Genomic DNA, 11,955 nt, shown 5'->3' with positions numbered 1-11,955 from the left:
AGCCTAGTAGCCAGATCATTTTATGCATTAGCAAACTCCTCGACCGCTCAATAAACAACAGAAGATGGCTAAAGGACACACAGACCACCTGGGATATCCATTTTTGTTCTGTCCCCCAGACCTCGGACAAGTTTAGACAAAAGCCACTATACAACCATGTCAAATGTAATGATTTGTTGGTGTATTTTTCTCTACTTTTTCTCTCCAAATTATTTTCTTCCTCTCTAGTTGTTGGAATAAAAAAGTGTTTTTGAATCTGGCTGCTGAAGACTTCTATTCTAGTACATTTTAGACAAAACTTTTGACCAATGTGTGGGTCAAACGGGAACTTCTGTGTTAAACTTGCTTTAAAAGAGTAAGCTCAACCTGGGGGGTATTCCAGAAAGATGGTTTAACAAATTCAGGATTCCCTGAACATATTTGGCTTTTCTTAACCAGATAAGGGAGTCCGGAATTTCTTGGTTCCAGAATGGCTGCTTCTCGTTTAAGTAATTAGGCTAAGCGAATCTCAGATTGCATGCAACATTCAAAAAGGTAGATGATAGATATGGAGTCAAAAGGCATACCCCAGAACAAGAAACAATTGTAACATACAATAAATATGTTCACATATTTAACCAAAAAAGTAATACATCCCCTGCCGCAAAAGCCAGAGGGAGCCTGGCATACAATTGCAGACAGAGTAAATGCATAAGTGAAGTAGCACAAATTCAATATCTAATAGGCCAAGCTTACACACATGGCAGATTAGTAATAATGCTTTCACTTTATAGAGCACTTTCATTGCAACACTGGTGATATTACATGTCAAGGCTATGGCCTAATACTGTATGTAAGTTGTAGTAGCCTGTCACAGTTGCAATGGTAGGCCCGCCCATTCCATAGCCTATGTAGGATGAATAATAATTTGTTGAATTCGAATTTCATGACAACACGGGAAACAATGTGTGCTATGTTCAGTTGTAACCCTGTGGGAGTCACAGATCTGACAAAATAAGTAAGGAAGATCATTGAGTTTAATGACTGTTTCTGAAAATGATTAGGTTTGGTGAAGATGTAGGCTACAGTATTCAATAGCTACCTGTTTATGCTGTGAAAAGATGTTCTATTCACGTAGTCTCTTTCATTTGGTCTTTGAATTAGGATATGTCCCATCTATAGAACCAATGACGTTTGGAATCTACGGGATGAATTTGGCTATTTATCATTTTTATCATGTTGCCTAGTCTTATCAATTTGAGATTAGCAAAGCATCGCTGGCAGTCAACTGACCGCAGCCTACTGGACCTGCAATTCTGTAAAAGTCCTCCTTGATTATTTGGACAGCTTGATGACCAAGGAATTCAACAAAGACATTAAAACATCTCTTCAATGCGAAGCAGACTCTTCTTACGGCTCTACACACAGTTGCCTTGCCAAATTGTTCCGCATCGCCCACATTGTACAGGAGTACAGGAAACTTCCAGTGGCAAAAAAATCGCTAAGCAATACAGTTTGTATAGCAGTGAAAGCGAAACCGCATTCGGTAACATTGCTACGGGTTGAGTATGTTGGCAAGATATGATTGATCGTGCGGAAAAACTATAACGTTCCGAAAGAAAATCTTCTGAATGATCTAAAGCGGTGGTTCCCAACCTATGGTCTCATGAGTCTTTTCAAGTACACACAGGGGTCCTAGTAACCCTGGTTGGGAACCACTGATCTAAAGGATCTATTCGAGGTGCAATAACTCATTCCCTTTGTAATGCAGTGCGAACAATGCAGGCTCCAATGTCAATTGGATTTTCCGCAAAGGGACAGTTCATAGTGACGGACAAGGACAGTTCATAGTGACGGACAATAATCTGATTGGCGGAGAGACCCGTCTTTATTCACCAGGCCAGGCTAAGATCAAGTTAACCTAGTAGGTAGCAGGTTTGCTTCAGCGCATTTGTTGCTATGGTTTCTGATCAGGCTATACATCAAGCTCTCTTTCTGGAACCAGAAATTCTGAGATTGCTCAAATTCTGGTTTGACAGATCTCGCAAACTCACTAATCCAGCTTTCTGGAATACCCCTCTGATGCCTGAAACAGTTAAAACAACCAATGTCAAAATAACACAAGGGACACGGTCTTCTGTTTATTGCACAAAAGGTACATGTTTCCAACTGCACCAGTAGAACACAATATTAGGCAGCAGTGGAATAAATCATTGATCAAAAGCTTAAACGATGTGAACAAAGAAAAATAGGTCAAGATCTTGAAGGGAGAAAATTAAACATTGAAAATGAAAAGGAACCAAACTTAATTCATGTTCAACTGAATCCTGCCGATATAGGATAATGTAACAATTGGGGAGGTCATTTACAAAAAAAAATGACGTCATCTTTGTCTCTTCATTTTAAAAGTACTTTGTCCTCATATATAATATAAACCTCTGCATCAATACCAATCAAATATTTAGACAATTTTTTTCTTAAGTCAAACATTATTTGCTAAAGATGATTTCTTTACAGTTTTAATATATATATATATATGTACATATCAATTGATCTAACTTCTATAATTCTCATACAAAATGAGAAAAAGCTGGACTTTATCGCTCTCACACACAAAAAAACAACAACAACTGGCAAGCAGATCGATCCTCCCTTCTTCTGTCCCCCTGGCCTGAATGCTATAACACAGACCCAGAGGCCTGACTGGGCAGATGGGCCCAGATACAGAGAAGAATGGCTTCTGAAAGCCCACACAGGTCAAAAAGAGAGCCAAACAGCAGTTTCTACATCTGATCTCCAGAGCCTGATCAAACCCCGTTCCTTCTTTATGGAGTCTGATCTCTGGCAGAGGCCCGACAGCTGGCATGAGCCATGGATGTAGGTAGCAGGACCCGAGGCTTAGGGCCTTATCATCAGGGTTTCTCAAACAGAAAAGTGAGAAACCTTTTGGATGTATTTACTGTATGCATTACGCAATGAGACCATCCAGGTGTTCCTCAGTAGCCCTCCAGCTCACCGTCTCAGCGAAATGTACTCTCAGAGGAAGAGAGGATGGCTTAGGGAGGGAGGGGCTGAGGTCAGGGTGCTCCTCCAGGAGGAGTGTAAAGGAGGAGGAGGATGGGTGAGGTTAAATTGGTGGAAGCAGAGGGATTCTTTCTTTCTCCTCGCTCCAGCTGGAGCTGTTTTAGACACTCCTGCTAAGTGCAAATCCCAAACGAAACAACTAGAGTCAAATGTCTCTCCTTTTACACGAGCACACCTTTACGTCACTGAGGTGTTCATATTGCATGGTTGGCCGCCAAACGCACACTTTGTCTAAGAAACTCACGCCATACATCCCTGATTAAAGTGCACTATGGGGGGCTAAACTGATTGGCCACGTGCTGATGTTCTGAGGCTAACTGCTGATGTTCTGAGGCTAACTTAGAGAAGAAGAGGGTGTAGAACGTGTAAGGGGCTCTGGTTTGAAATCTATGGAGTGAATTGGGGGATGATCAGAGGTTGGAAGGTGTATTTCCCATCACTCCATTTCTGCCATCACCAACAGAAAAGTATGGGGGAGAGAGGTTGTTAAGGAGAGTGGGGTAATGTGTGCTCTGCAGATGATGTACAGCGGATTGTGAAATGTGTATGATGTTGAAGTGCTTATGTTCTCAGGGGCTTGGCAGAGCATATGTATGGGTGTACGAGTCCAAGTGGTTGTCTAGGGATGTGAGCACTCATCAGCCTCCCTCTAACACAGTTTAGATCAAAATCAGGGTTGAGACTATTTGTATCAGCAGACTGTATGAGCAAAACTGTCTACAATTCACTCCCTGTCGGATTAGAAGTGAGATTTTGTGTCTTGGTGTATACTAGTCACCCTCCCTACCCCTCAGCTGTGTGTATGTACTTATATGTCTGCCTGTGTGTGTGTGTGTGTGTGTATATGCTGTGTGTGTGTATGTGAATACCTTTACTGTTACTTCATGGTCTCTCAGTGTTCATGTGTGTGCCAGTGTGTCGATAGTGCCTGCCTATGTGCATCAATGCTAGGGCAATAAAGAGTGTGTGTGTGTGTGTGTGTACTCTTGCATGTCTCCTTGGCTCAGGAGGACATGCACTGGACGTGGTCTGGCCCTCCATCCTCTTCATCAGAGGAATCTGGAGAGCTCCACGATTCATCAGTGTCTCCCTCTGCACCCTCGCGACGTGTCTGGAAAAAAAAAAGGGGGAGAGAGAGGGAGAGAAAGAAAAAAGAGAATGTTCAACCTCAACACAATTGTCACTAACTACTACTGGAGAGAGAGAGAGAGAGAGAGAGAGAGAGAGAGAGAGAGAGATTGGAGTGCACTGATTTGATTACTGGAATAGAGATGACACATGGAGGGTGGGTTATGGTGTTCCACTCACCCTCTGGGGCCGTCTGTTTCTCATGTGCCTCATGAGGAACCACAGGAGCTGTGTGTCGTACTGGTCTCCATGGCGAACACTGTCCTCGTCACGCTCATGCTTGTTCTTCTTCATCACCTGAACAACCACAACAGTCACATCAAAATTCACAGTTTGGTATGCAGTATCCAAGCCTATATGTTGTGGAATGTTTGGGATATTGGTGATATGTTGTGGTTTGTGTGGATATAATGGTATGAACCGTACGTCTTTGAGGCCCTTGAGCCCTGTGGGATTCTCGGCAGTGGGGGCCCACAGTTTAACGTCATGATCCAGACCACTGGTGGCCAGACCTGGGAGGTGAGGGTGGGGCTCCAGGCAGTTGACCTGGGAACAGAGGATGAGATAAAGCGTGACGTGACAGATTGAGATTAATAAGTGAGCATGAAACTTTGAAACTGATACTGTACAATTTTGTTTGAGACTATTGCTTGCGCTCGCCAATTTCCTCAAAGCGCCGAGGCCCTTTCTATTTACATTTACGTCATTTAGCAGACGCTCTTATCCAGAGCGACTTACAAATTGGTGCATTCACCTTATAGCCAGTGGGATAACCACTTTACAACATACATCTTCCCACCCTCCATCCCTCCCTCCCTCCCTCCCTCTCTCACCACTCCACCTCTGTCTCCCTCCATGAACTGGACAATGCGAGCGGAGACCTTGTCCCACAGGTAGATGTGTCCACAGTCGCTGCCACTGACCACAAACTCACTGCTAGGGCCATAGAAGTTCACCCCCTTCACTGTGAAATTGAGAAATAGAGAGGGAGGGAGAAGAGGGAAAGAGAGACAGGGAGAGTGGCAGCTTATTACACTGGAATTCCAAGTTATAACATGGTAATACGCTAGTGTTCATGTTACTTAGGTAGGGCGGCAGGTGGCCTAGCGGTTAGAGCGTTGGGCCAGTAAGCGAAAGGTCGCTGGTGCGAATACCTGAGCCGACAAGGTGAAAAATCTGTCAATGTGCCCTAGAGGGAGGCACTTAAATCTAATTTGCTCCAGGGGCGCCGTACTACAATGGCTGACCTGTAAAGATAATACATTTCACTGCACCTATCCTGTGTATGTGTTGCTGTTTTCTTGACTTATAATTGACTAGTTCATAATCATTCCTTCCCCTTTCTTCCCCAGTACCTGTAGCGTTGTTGCGATGGCCCTTGTATCTCCTGCGGTAGTCTGCACCGTCACTGTGGCTGGAGTCAAACAAGTAGATGTCCTCATCGTTGTAACTAGTCAGGAGCTCTGAACAGACAGACAGAGAGACATGGTCACTGATGGGGAGAACAGACATGAGGACAGTCATAACAGCAACAGCTAGAGGACGTCAGACTTCTGAATAAACGTGTTTTTGAGTCATGTGTTTTACCTGTGCCATCATGACTGTACACTAAGCAGGTAATGTTAGTTTTGGACTCGCTGGACACCAGGTGAGATGGACAGAACTTCTTCAGTACGCCATTATTTTCATTCTCATTAATCTTCCTCTGGTCATAGATCCTAAAAATTTTGAAGGTGAGGAGAGGTAAGAGAGAGAACATAGTAAGAACATGCAGAATCCAAGAGAATGCACTTTGCACTTCCTCTGCTTTACGATTACGATAGACCTATAAAAGGGATTTGAGTCTCACCTGACATACTGATCTCTCCCACCCACAGCAAAGTGGTGTGTGTTGACAGGGTTCACAAATATGGTGTACAACCCCACTTTCTTATCCCCCTCCTTCACCACCACCAGTTTACTGGGAGAAAAGGAAAAGAGCAAAACAAATAGTGGGAAAAGGGTTAAACGGCTGTTATGTTATACATTGGGCCTGGAGTTTTTCCTGGTCTGGTCACATGGACAGGGAAAACGAATGGCTTTAGTACAGTAACGTCCAGGCGATCTTGCAGTAATGGCGTTATCACTCACTTGGCAGGCCGGTCGAGGCGCAGGTCGATGCCAAACACTATGGCGTCCTCCCCAGCCGACAGGAAGGAGCAGGGAGAGTCTGGCTCCAGGGCCAGCTGACAAACACACACACACACAAAAACAAACACAAACAACACACTTAAATCATCTCAGGTCTCAGCTTAAAAAGGCTTAGAACTACTGCATCTCAAATGACAACCAGTTCTCCACATTGTGCCCTACCAAAGCTGACATACACTGAGTGTACAAAACATTAAGAATACCTGCTCTTTCCATGACATAGACTGACCAGGTGAATCCAGGTGAAAGCTATGATCCCTTATTGATGTCACTTGTTAAAGCCACTTCAATCAGTGTAGATGAAGGGAGAAGACAGGTTAAAGGATTTTTAAGCCTTGAGACAATTGAGAAATTGATTGTGTATGTGTGCCATTCAGAGGGTAAATGGGCAAGACAAAAGATTTAAGTGCCTTTGAACGGGGTATGGTAGTAGGTGCCAGGCGCACCGGTTTGTGTCAAGAACTACAACGCTGCTGGGTTTTTCACACTCAACAGTTTCCCGTGTATATCAAGAATGGTCCACCACCCGAAGGACAATCAGCCAACTTGACACAACTGTGGGAAGTATTGGAGTCAACATAATAAGCCAGCATCCCTGTGGAACGCTTTCGACACCTTTAGAGTCCATGCCCAGACGAATTGAGGCTGTTCTGAGGGCAAAAGGCAGGGGGGGCACAACTCAATATTAGGAAGGTGTTCTTAATGTTTTATTTTTAACATTTTATTTAACTTTTATTTAACCAGGAAAGGCTCATTGAGATAGGCAGCACCAAGTCATTACACAATTACGGACAGACAACATGAAAAACTACAAGTAATCTAGTAAACATCCATAGAAATTACAGGAGCATAACAAAATCATAAAATAGCAATTTAAAAACATTGACAGGTCAAGGAATCTGCCCCAAAATCCGTCATCAATGATTTAAAAACACCAATTGGGACAGGTTCTTCCAGTTTAAAAGTATGTTGTAAGGCGTTCCAAGCCGATGGCGCAGAGTACATAAAAGCCCTTTTACGAAATTCAGTTCGGACATTTGGAACAGTTAGGAAGTACCCACCACATTTCTGAAGAATAAAAATGCCTAGATAAAATGGTAGTAAACCCAAAATGGCTTTGTAAATAAAAGTATACCAGTGACTGAGCCTACGAGTGACTAGAGAAGGCCAGCCAACCCTGGTATATAAAGTGCAATGGTGCGTAAGGGTTTTGCAGTTTAAAATAAATCTCAATGCTCCATGATAAAGGGTGTCTACTGATCTCAAACACTGAGCGGAAGCATTCATATATAAAATATCTCCATAGTCTAGTATAGGCATAAATGTAGCTGATACTAGCCTCCTTCTGGCTTCAAAAGAAAAACAGGCCTTATTCCTAAAATAAAATCCCAACTTCAGCTTCAATTTTTTTGTAAGTTGTTGAATATGCTATTTAAAAGGCTGTCATCAATTACAATTCCAAGATATTTATATGAGGTTACAACCTCAATCTCATTGCCCTGAAAGGTAGTAATAGGTTCAGTGGTCTATTTCTTGCTTTAGAAAACACCATTAGTTTAGTTTTGTCAGCATTGAGGATAAGCTTCAATTGACACGAGGTATGTTTAACAGTATAAAAAGCAGTTTGCAAGTTCTGGAAAGCTTTTGTGAGAGATGAGGCACAACAATAAATAACAGTAACATCAGCATAAAAGTGAAGTTGTGCATTTAGCAAATTTTTGTCTAAATTATTTATATAAATAGTGAATAAGAGGGGACCAAGTTCAGAGCCCTGGGGCACACCATTACAGACAGACAATTTAACAGACATGAGCCCATCAAATTGAGTGCACTGAGTTCTATCAGACAGACAGGTAGCAAACCATGCAACTGCATGCTCCGAAAGACCTACACTCGACAATCTCTGCCTCAGTATAGCATGATCAACTGTATCAAAAGCCTTAGAGAGATCAATAAAAAGTGAGACAGTGCCGTTTTTTGTCAAGGACTTCAGTGATATATTTTAAAACCTTCATGGCTGCTGTAATTGTGCTATGCTTTTTCCTGAAGCCTGATTGATACATTGATAAAATAGAGTTAGTATATAAAAACTATTTTAGCTGTTCACTAACAAGGGTTTCAAGTATTTTTGCCAGGGGTGACAGCTTTGAGATTGGCCTATAATTATTTCAAAGAGTTGGATCTCCCCCCTTTAAAAGTGGTAGGACAAATGCCGTGTATGGTTCTGGTCAAAAGTTATGTAATATATTGAGAATAGGGTGTCATTTTAGCCGCAGCCAAAGTCTGGCTTCTTGGGCAAATGTTGAAACTCATTATCACGAATACAACCACACTCCTGAGGTATACACATGGTCTCCATACCTTGTGTGCTGCCCCTTTATGCTGAGCCACTCTCTTGGTGCTCTTGCAGCGCTGAGTGGCAGAGAGCTCAGCCACTCTGATCTGACCGTCCCGGGCACACATGGCCATGGTGGAGTCGCCACTGTGTGGCAGGAACTTTGCCTGGGGAGGAAGAAAGGTACATTTCAACATCTCTTAAAAGTCCCCTACCACATTTCTAGCTTACCTTTCTAATTTTACAATGGCTTGCTAATGGTTGTCTGTCAACAACATCAGAAATCTTCCCCTCGTTTCTACAATCCCATCCTAGCCTGATTCTCCTCTCCCCTAACCTGAAAGACGTTGCTCTTATGCCCGCTGTCAAACTCCAGCTCAGCACGGCGACGTGCCCAGTCCCACACTACCACCCGCAGGTCATCGCTGCCGGAGGCCAGGCGTGTGCCTGAGGGGTTGAAGTGCAGGGTGTTCACACAGCCAGTGTGTCTCTCCAGGCGCCCCTGGAGCTCCAGCCTCTGGACCAAGCCTCGTGCACCACACACACGCCTCACAAACTGGTGCGAGCCCCGGCCAATCTCCCTCGACTTCAGGGAGGGCACCGCCCGCCATGACGGCCCGCTGAGGTCACGCAGCTCCGCCCCCAGCCACGCGTCCATGGCCTGCTCGTCCTCTTCCTCCTCTTGATCTTCCTCCTCTTCCTCATCATCCTCATCAGAGCTGGAGGAGTGGTGGGCGGTGCCACCACTCGGGCGGTTCCTCTTTCTGGCGGGCCACTTTCCTGCATCTCTCTCATTCACTCTCTCTCTTCTACCTCCCTCGCTCTCTCGCTCCCCTTCCTCGGTCAGGGAGTAGAGGCCACTGCCATCCATGCTGTCTGTGTCCTCCTCCTCCTCTCCAGGCACCCTCACACCCTCTGCATCTGGCATTGGCTTGTCCTTAGCCCCGTCTCCTGCCTCTTTGGGAGCTAAGGGAAGCATGAGGACAAGAGAGCAAGTTGTCACACACTGAGTAAAAATAGTTACTGTCAAGAAGTGTGGAGGAAACTTATCCATTGTAAAACAAATATTGAGTGTATAATGTCAAAGTTGAAGTTATGGTGTCCTATGTTGTGGATAGATGTTGAACTATGACAGCTATTTGCTATAGTCCTCTTCTACTACCTGCTTGAGAGCCAGAGTGTCCCTCTGTGGCTGTGGAAGCATCTCCCTCCCCTCGCTGGTCCTCTCCTGGATCTGGCTCCTCAGACCCACCTGAAAAACAAACGTTCAGAGATGCCCACACATTCACATTAGTTTTACATAGCAGGTTCTGGTGGTGTGACTCACTAGAAGTTCAACTACAGAGTTTGTATTTCCAGTCGGCCAAAAGCAGTACATGGAGTAGCCAGCCAAATAGAAAAAGTAGCCAGCAAGGGAATTCCGGGCTCGGGCCAGAGGATGTGAGCGGAGTGGAGCGAGGAGCGGAGCGTGCGTAATTTGGCTGGAGCGGATTTAATTTTGGGGGGGAGCGTCTGCCTTCTCTTTCGCTCCGGTACTGCTCAGCCACGAACTCTGCGCATGCTCTGCACAGCATTTTTCATTTCCTTCATCACTGTTCTTTTAATTAGGCCTATTCTGTTGTATTTATTTAGCCTACCCCACCACAATGCGCAGAGATGTTGATATGAAATAGGTCACACAGCCTGTGTAATTGATAGCAAAACAACAAATCAGCCCATGCAGCAGCACCGGAGACATTTAGATTTTTATATATTGTATAAATAAAAAGAGTCTAAGTTTAGAAGTTACAAAGTTGTCTATCAACTGTAAAATGGAATCGCAACAGAGCCAGTTACAACTGAAGTATCTGATTAGAGAAAAAGCTATTTGTTTTTTAACACAGCAGCTGCATATCATCAGGTAGGTCCTTGTTTAATAGTCTACGACATGTTATTGAAATGTTGAAGCTTCTTACGATAGCCTACTTCAAAACCAAATGTTACATAGTCACAAAAGTAGATGAGGTGTTTGTTAATTATATTTTGAAACAAAAAATGAATGGAGCCAATTTGGAGCTGCATTTATTTTTCTGTGAGCGCTGAGCGATTTTTTGCGAAGCGGGAAAGGACGTTGAGCGCCGGAGCGGTGCACAAAGATGAGTGGGATTTCCAACAATTCAAACTCTGCTCACATACTCTGGCTCAGTGGTCCAGGGGGCATGCCCCCACAAAATAAATTGCAGAACAAGCTTTATTTTGGTGGCCTCTGGTACATTATAATGCCTTGATTCCATCTGAAATACACAGCTAAATTATTGAATACTTTAACAACTCTACATCCCAAATTGTGGTATTGAGTAGAAAGACATGACTTGCAATTAAAATGAATTCAGTGTGTTAATTGTTTTGGATACCGTCTAGGCCTATACTGAACAAAAATATAAATGCAACATGCAACAATTTCAATGATTTTACTGAGTAACAGTTCATATAAGGAAATCAGTCACTTGAAATGAATTCATTATGCCCTAAATCAATGGATTTCACATGACTGGGCAGGAGCGCAGCTACGGGTGTGCCTGGGAGGGCATAGGCCCACCCACTGGGGAGCCAGGCCCAGCCAATCAGAATGGGTTTTTCCCCCATAAAAGGGCTTTATTACAGACAGAAATACTCCTCAGTTTCATCAGCTGTCTGTGTGGCTGGTCTCACAAAGCGCAGGTGAAGAAGCCGGATGTGGAGGTCCTGAACTGGCGTGGTTACACATGGTCTGCGGTTGTGAGGCCGGTTGGACGTACTGCGAAATTCTCTAAAACGATGTTGGAGGTGGCTTATGGTAGAGAAATGAACATTCAATTCTCTGGCAACAGCTCTGGTGGACATTCCTGCAGTCAGCATGTCAATTGCGCGCTCTCTCAAATCATGAGACATCTGTCGCATTGTGTTGTGTGAAACTGCAAAACTGTGGCCTTTTATTGTCCTCAGCACAAGGCACACCTGTGTAATGATCATGCTGTTTAATCAGCTTCTTGTTATGCTACACCTGTCAGGTGGATGGATTATCTTGGCAAAGGAGAAAAGCTCACTTACAGGGATGTAAACAAACTTGTGCACAAAATTAGAGAGACATTTCTGGGATCTTTTATTTCAGCTCATGAAACATGGGGCCAACCCTTTACATGTTGCGTTTATATTTTTTGTTCAGTATATACAGTGGGGGAAAAAAGTATTTAGTCAGCCACCAATTGTGCAAGTTCTCC

General features: G+C 43.9%; 1 protein-coding gene across 3 annotated transcripts in view; it reads right to left on the bottom strand.

Annotated features, from left to right (window-relative positions):
- Positions 1-2,107: 2,107 nt before the first annotated feature.
- The window catches only part of dcaf8 (DDB1 and CUL4 associated factor 8), a 30,425-nt gene continuing 20,577 nt past the window's right edge, over positions 2,108-11,955 (bottom strand). For all 3 annotated transcript variants that reach the window (XM_041896540.2, XM_041896538.2, XM_041896541.2), the window contains 11 exons: positions 9,879-9,968; positions 9,054-9,682; positions 8,743-8,883; positions 6,322-6,416; positions 6,041-6,151; positions 5,779-5,909; positions 5,547-5,654; positions 5,025-5,155; positions 4,618-4,737; positions 4,372-4,488; positions 2,108-4,174 (listed from right to left, as the gene is read on the bottom strand). In XM_041896540.2, coding sequence (XP_041752474.2) covers positions 4,067-4,174; positions 4,372-4,488; positions 4,618-4,737; positions 5,025-5,155; positions 5,547-5,654; positions 5,779-5,909; positions 6,041-6,151; positions 6,322-6,416; positions 8,743-8,883; positions 9,054-9,682; positions 9,879-9,968 — 1,781 coding nt within the window. In that variant the 3' untranslated portion in view covers positions 2,108-4,066. The remainder of the gene's footprint in view (positions 4,175-4,371; positions 4,489-4,617; positions 4,738-5,024; positions 5,156-5,546; positions 5,655-5,778; positions 5,910-6,040; positions 6,152-6,321; positions 6,417-8,742; positions 8,884-9,053; positions 9,683-9,878; positions 9,969-11,955) is intronic.

Source organism: Coregonus clupeaformis, chromosome 14 (assembly GCF_020615455.1).
Source record: "Coregonus clupeaformis isolate EN_2021a chromosome 14, ASM2061545v1, whole genome shotgun sequence".
In the NCBI taxonomy this organism is placed as follows: Eukaryota; Metazoa; Chordata; class Actinopteri; order Salmoniformes; family Salmonidae; genus Coregonus; species Coregonus clupeaformis.
Note: the sequence above shows the minus strand (reverse complement) of the source record. Positions and strands in the feature narration are given on the sequence as shown.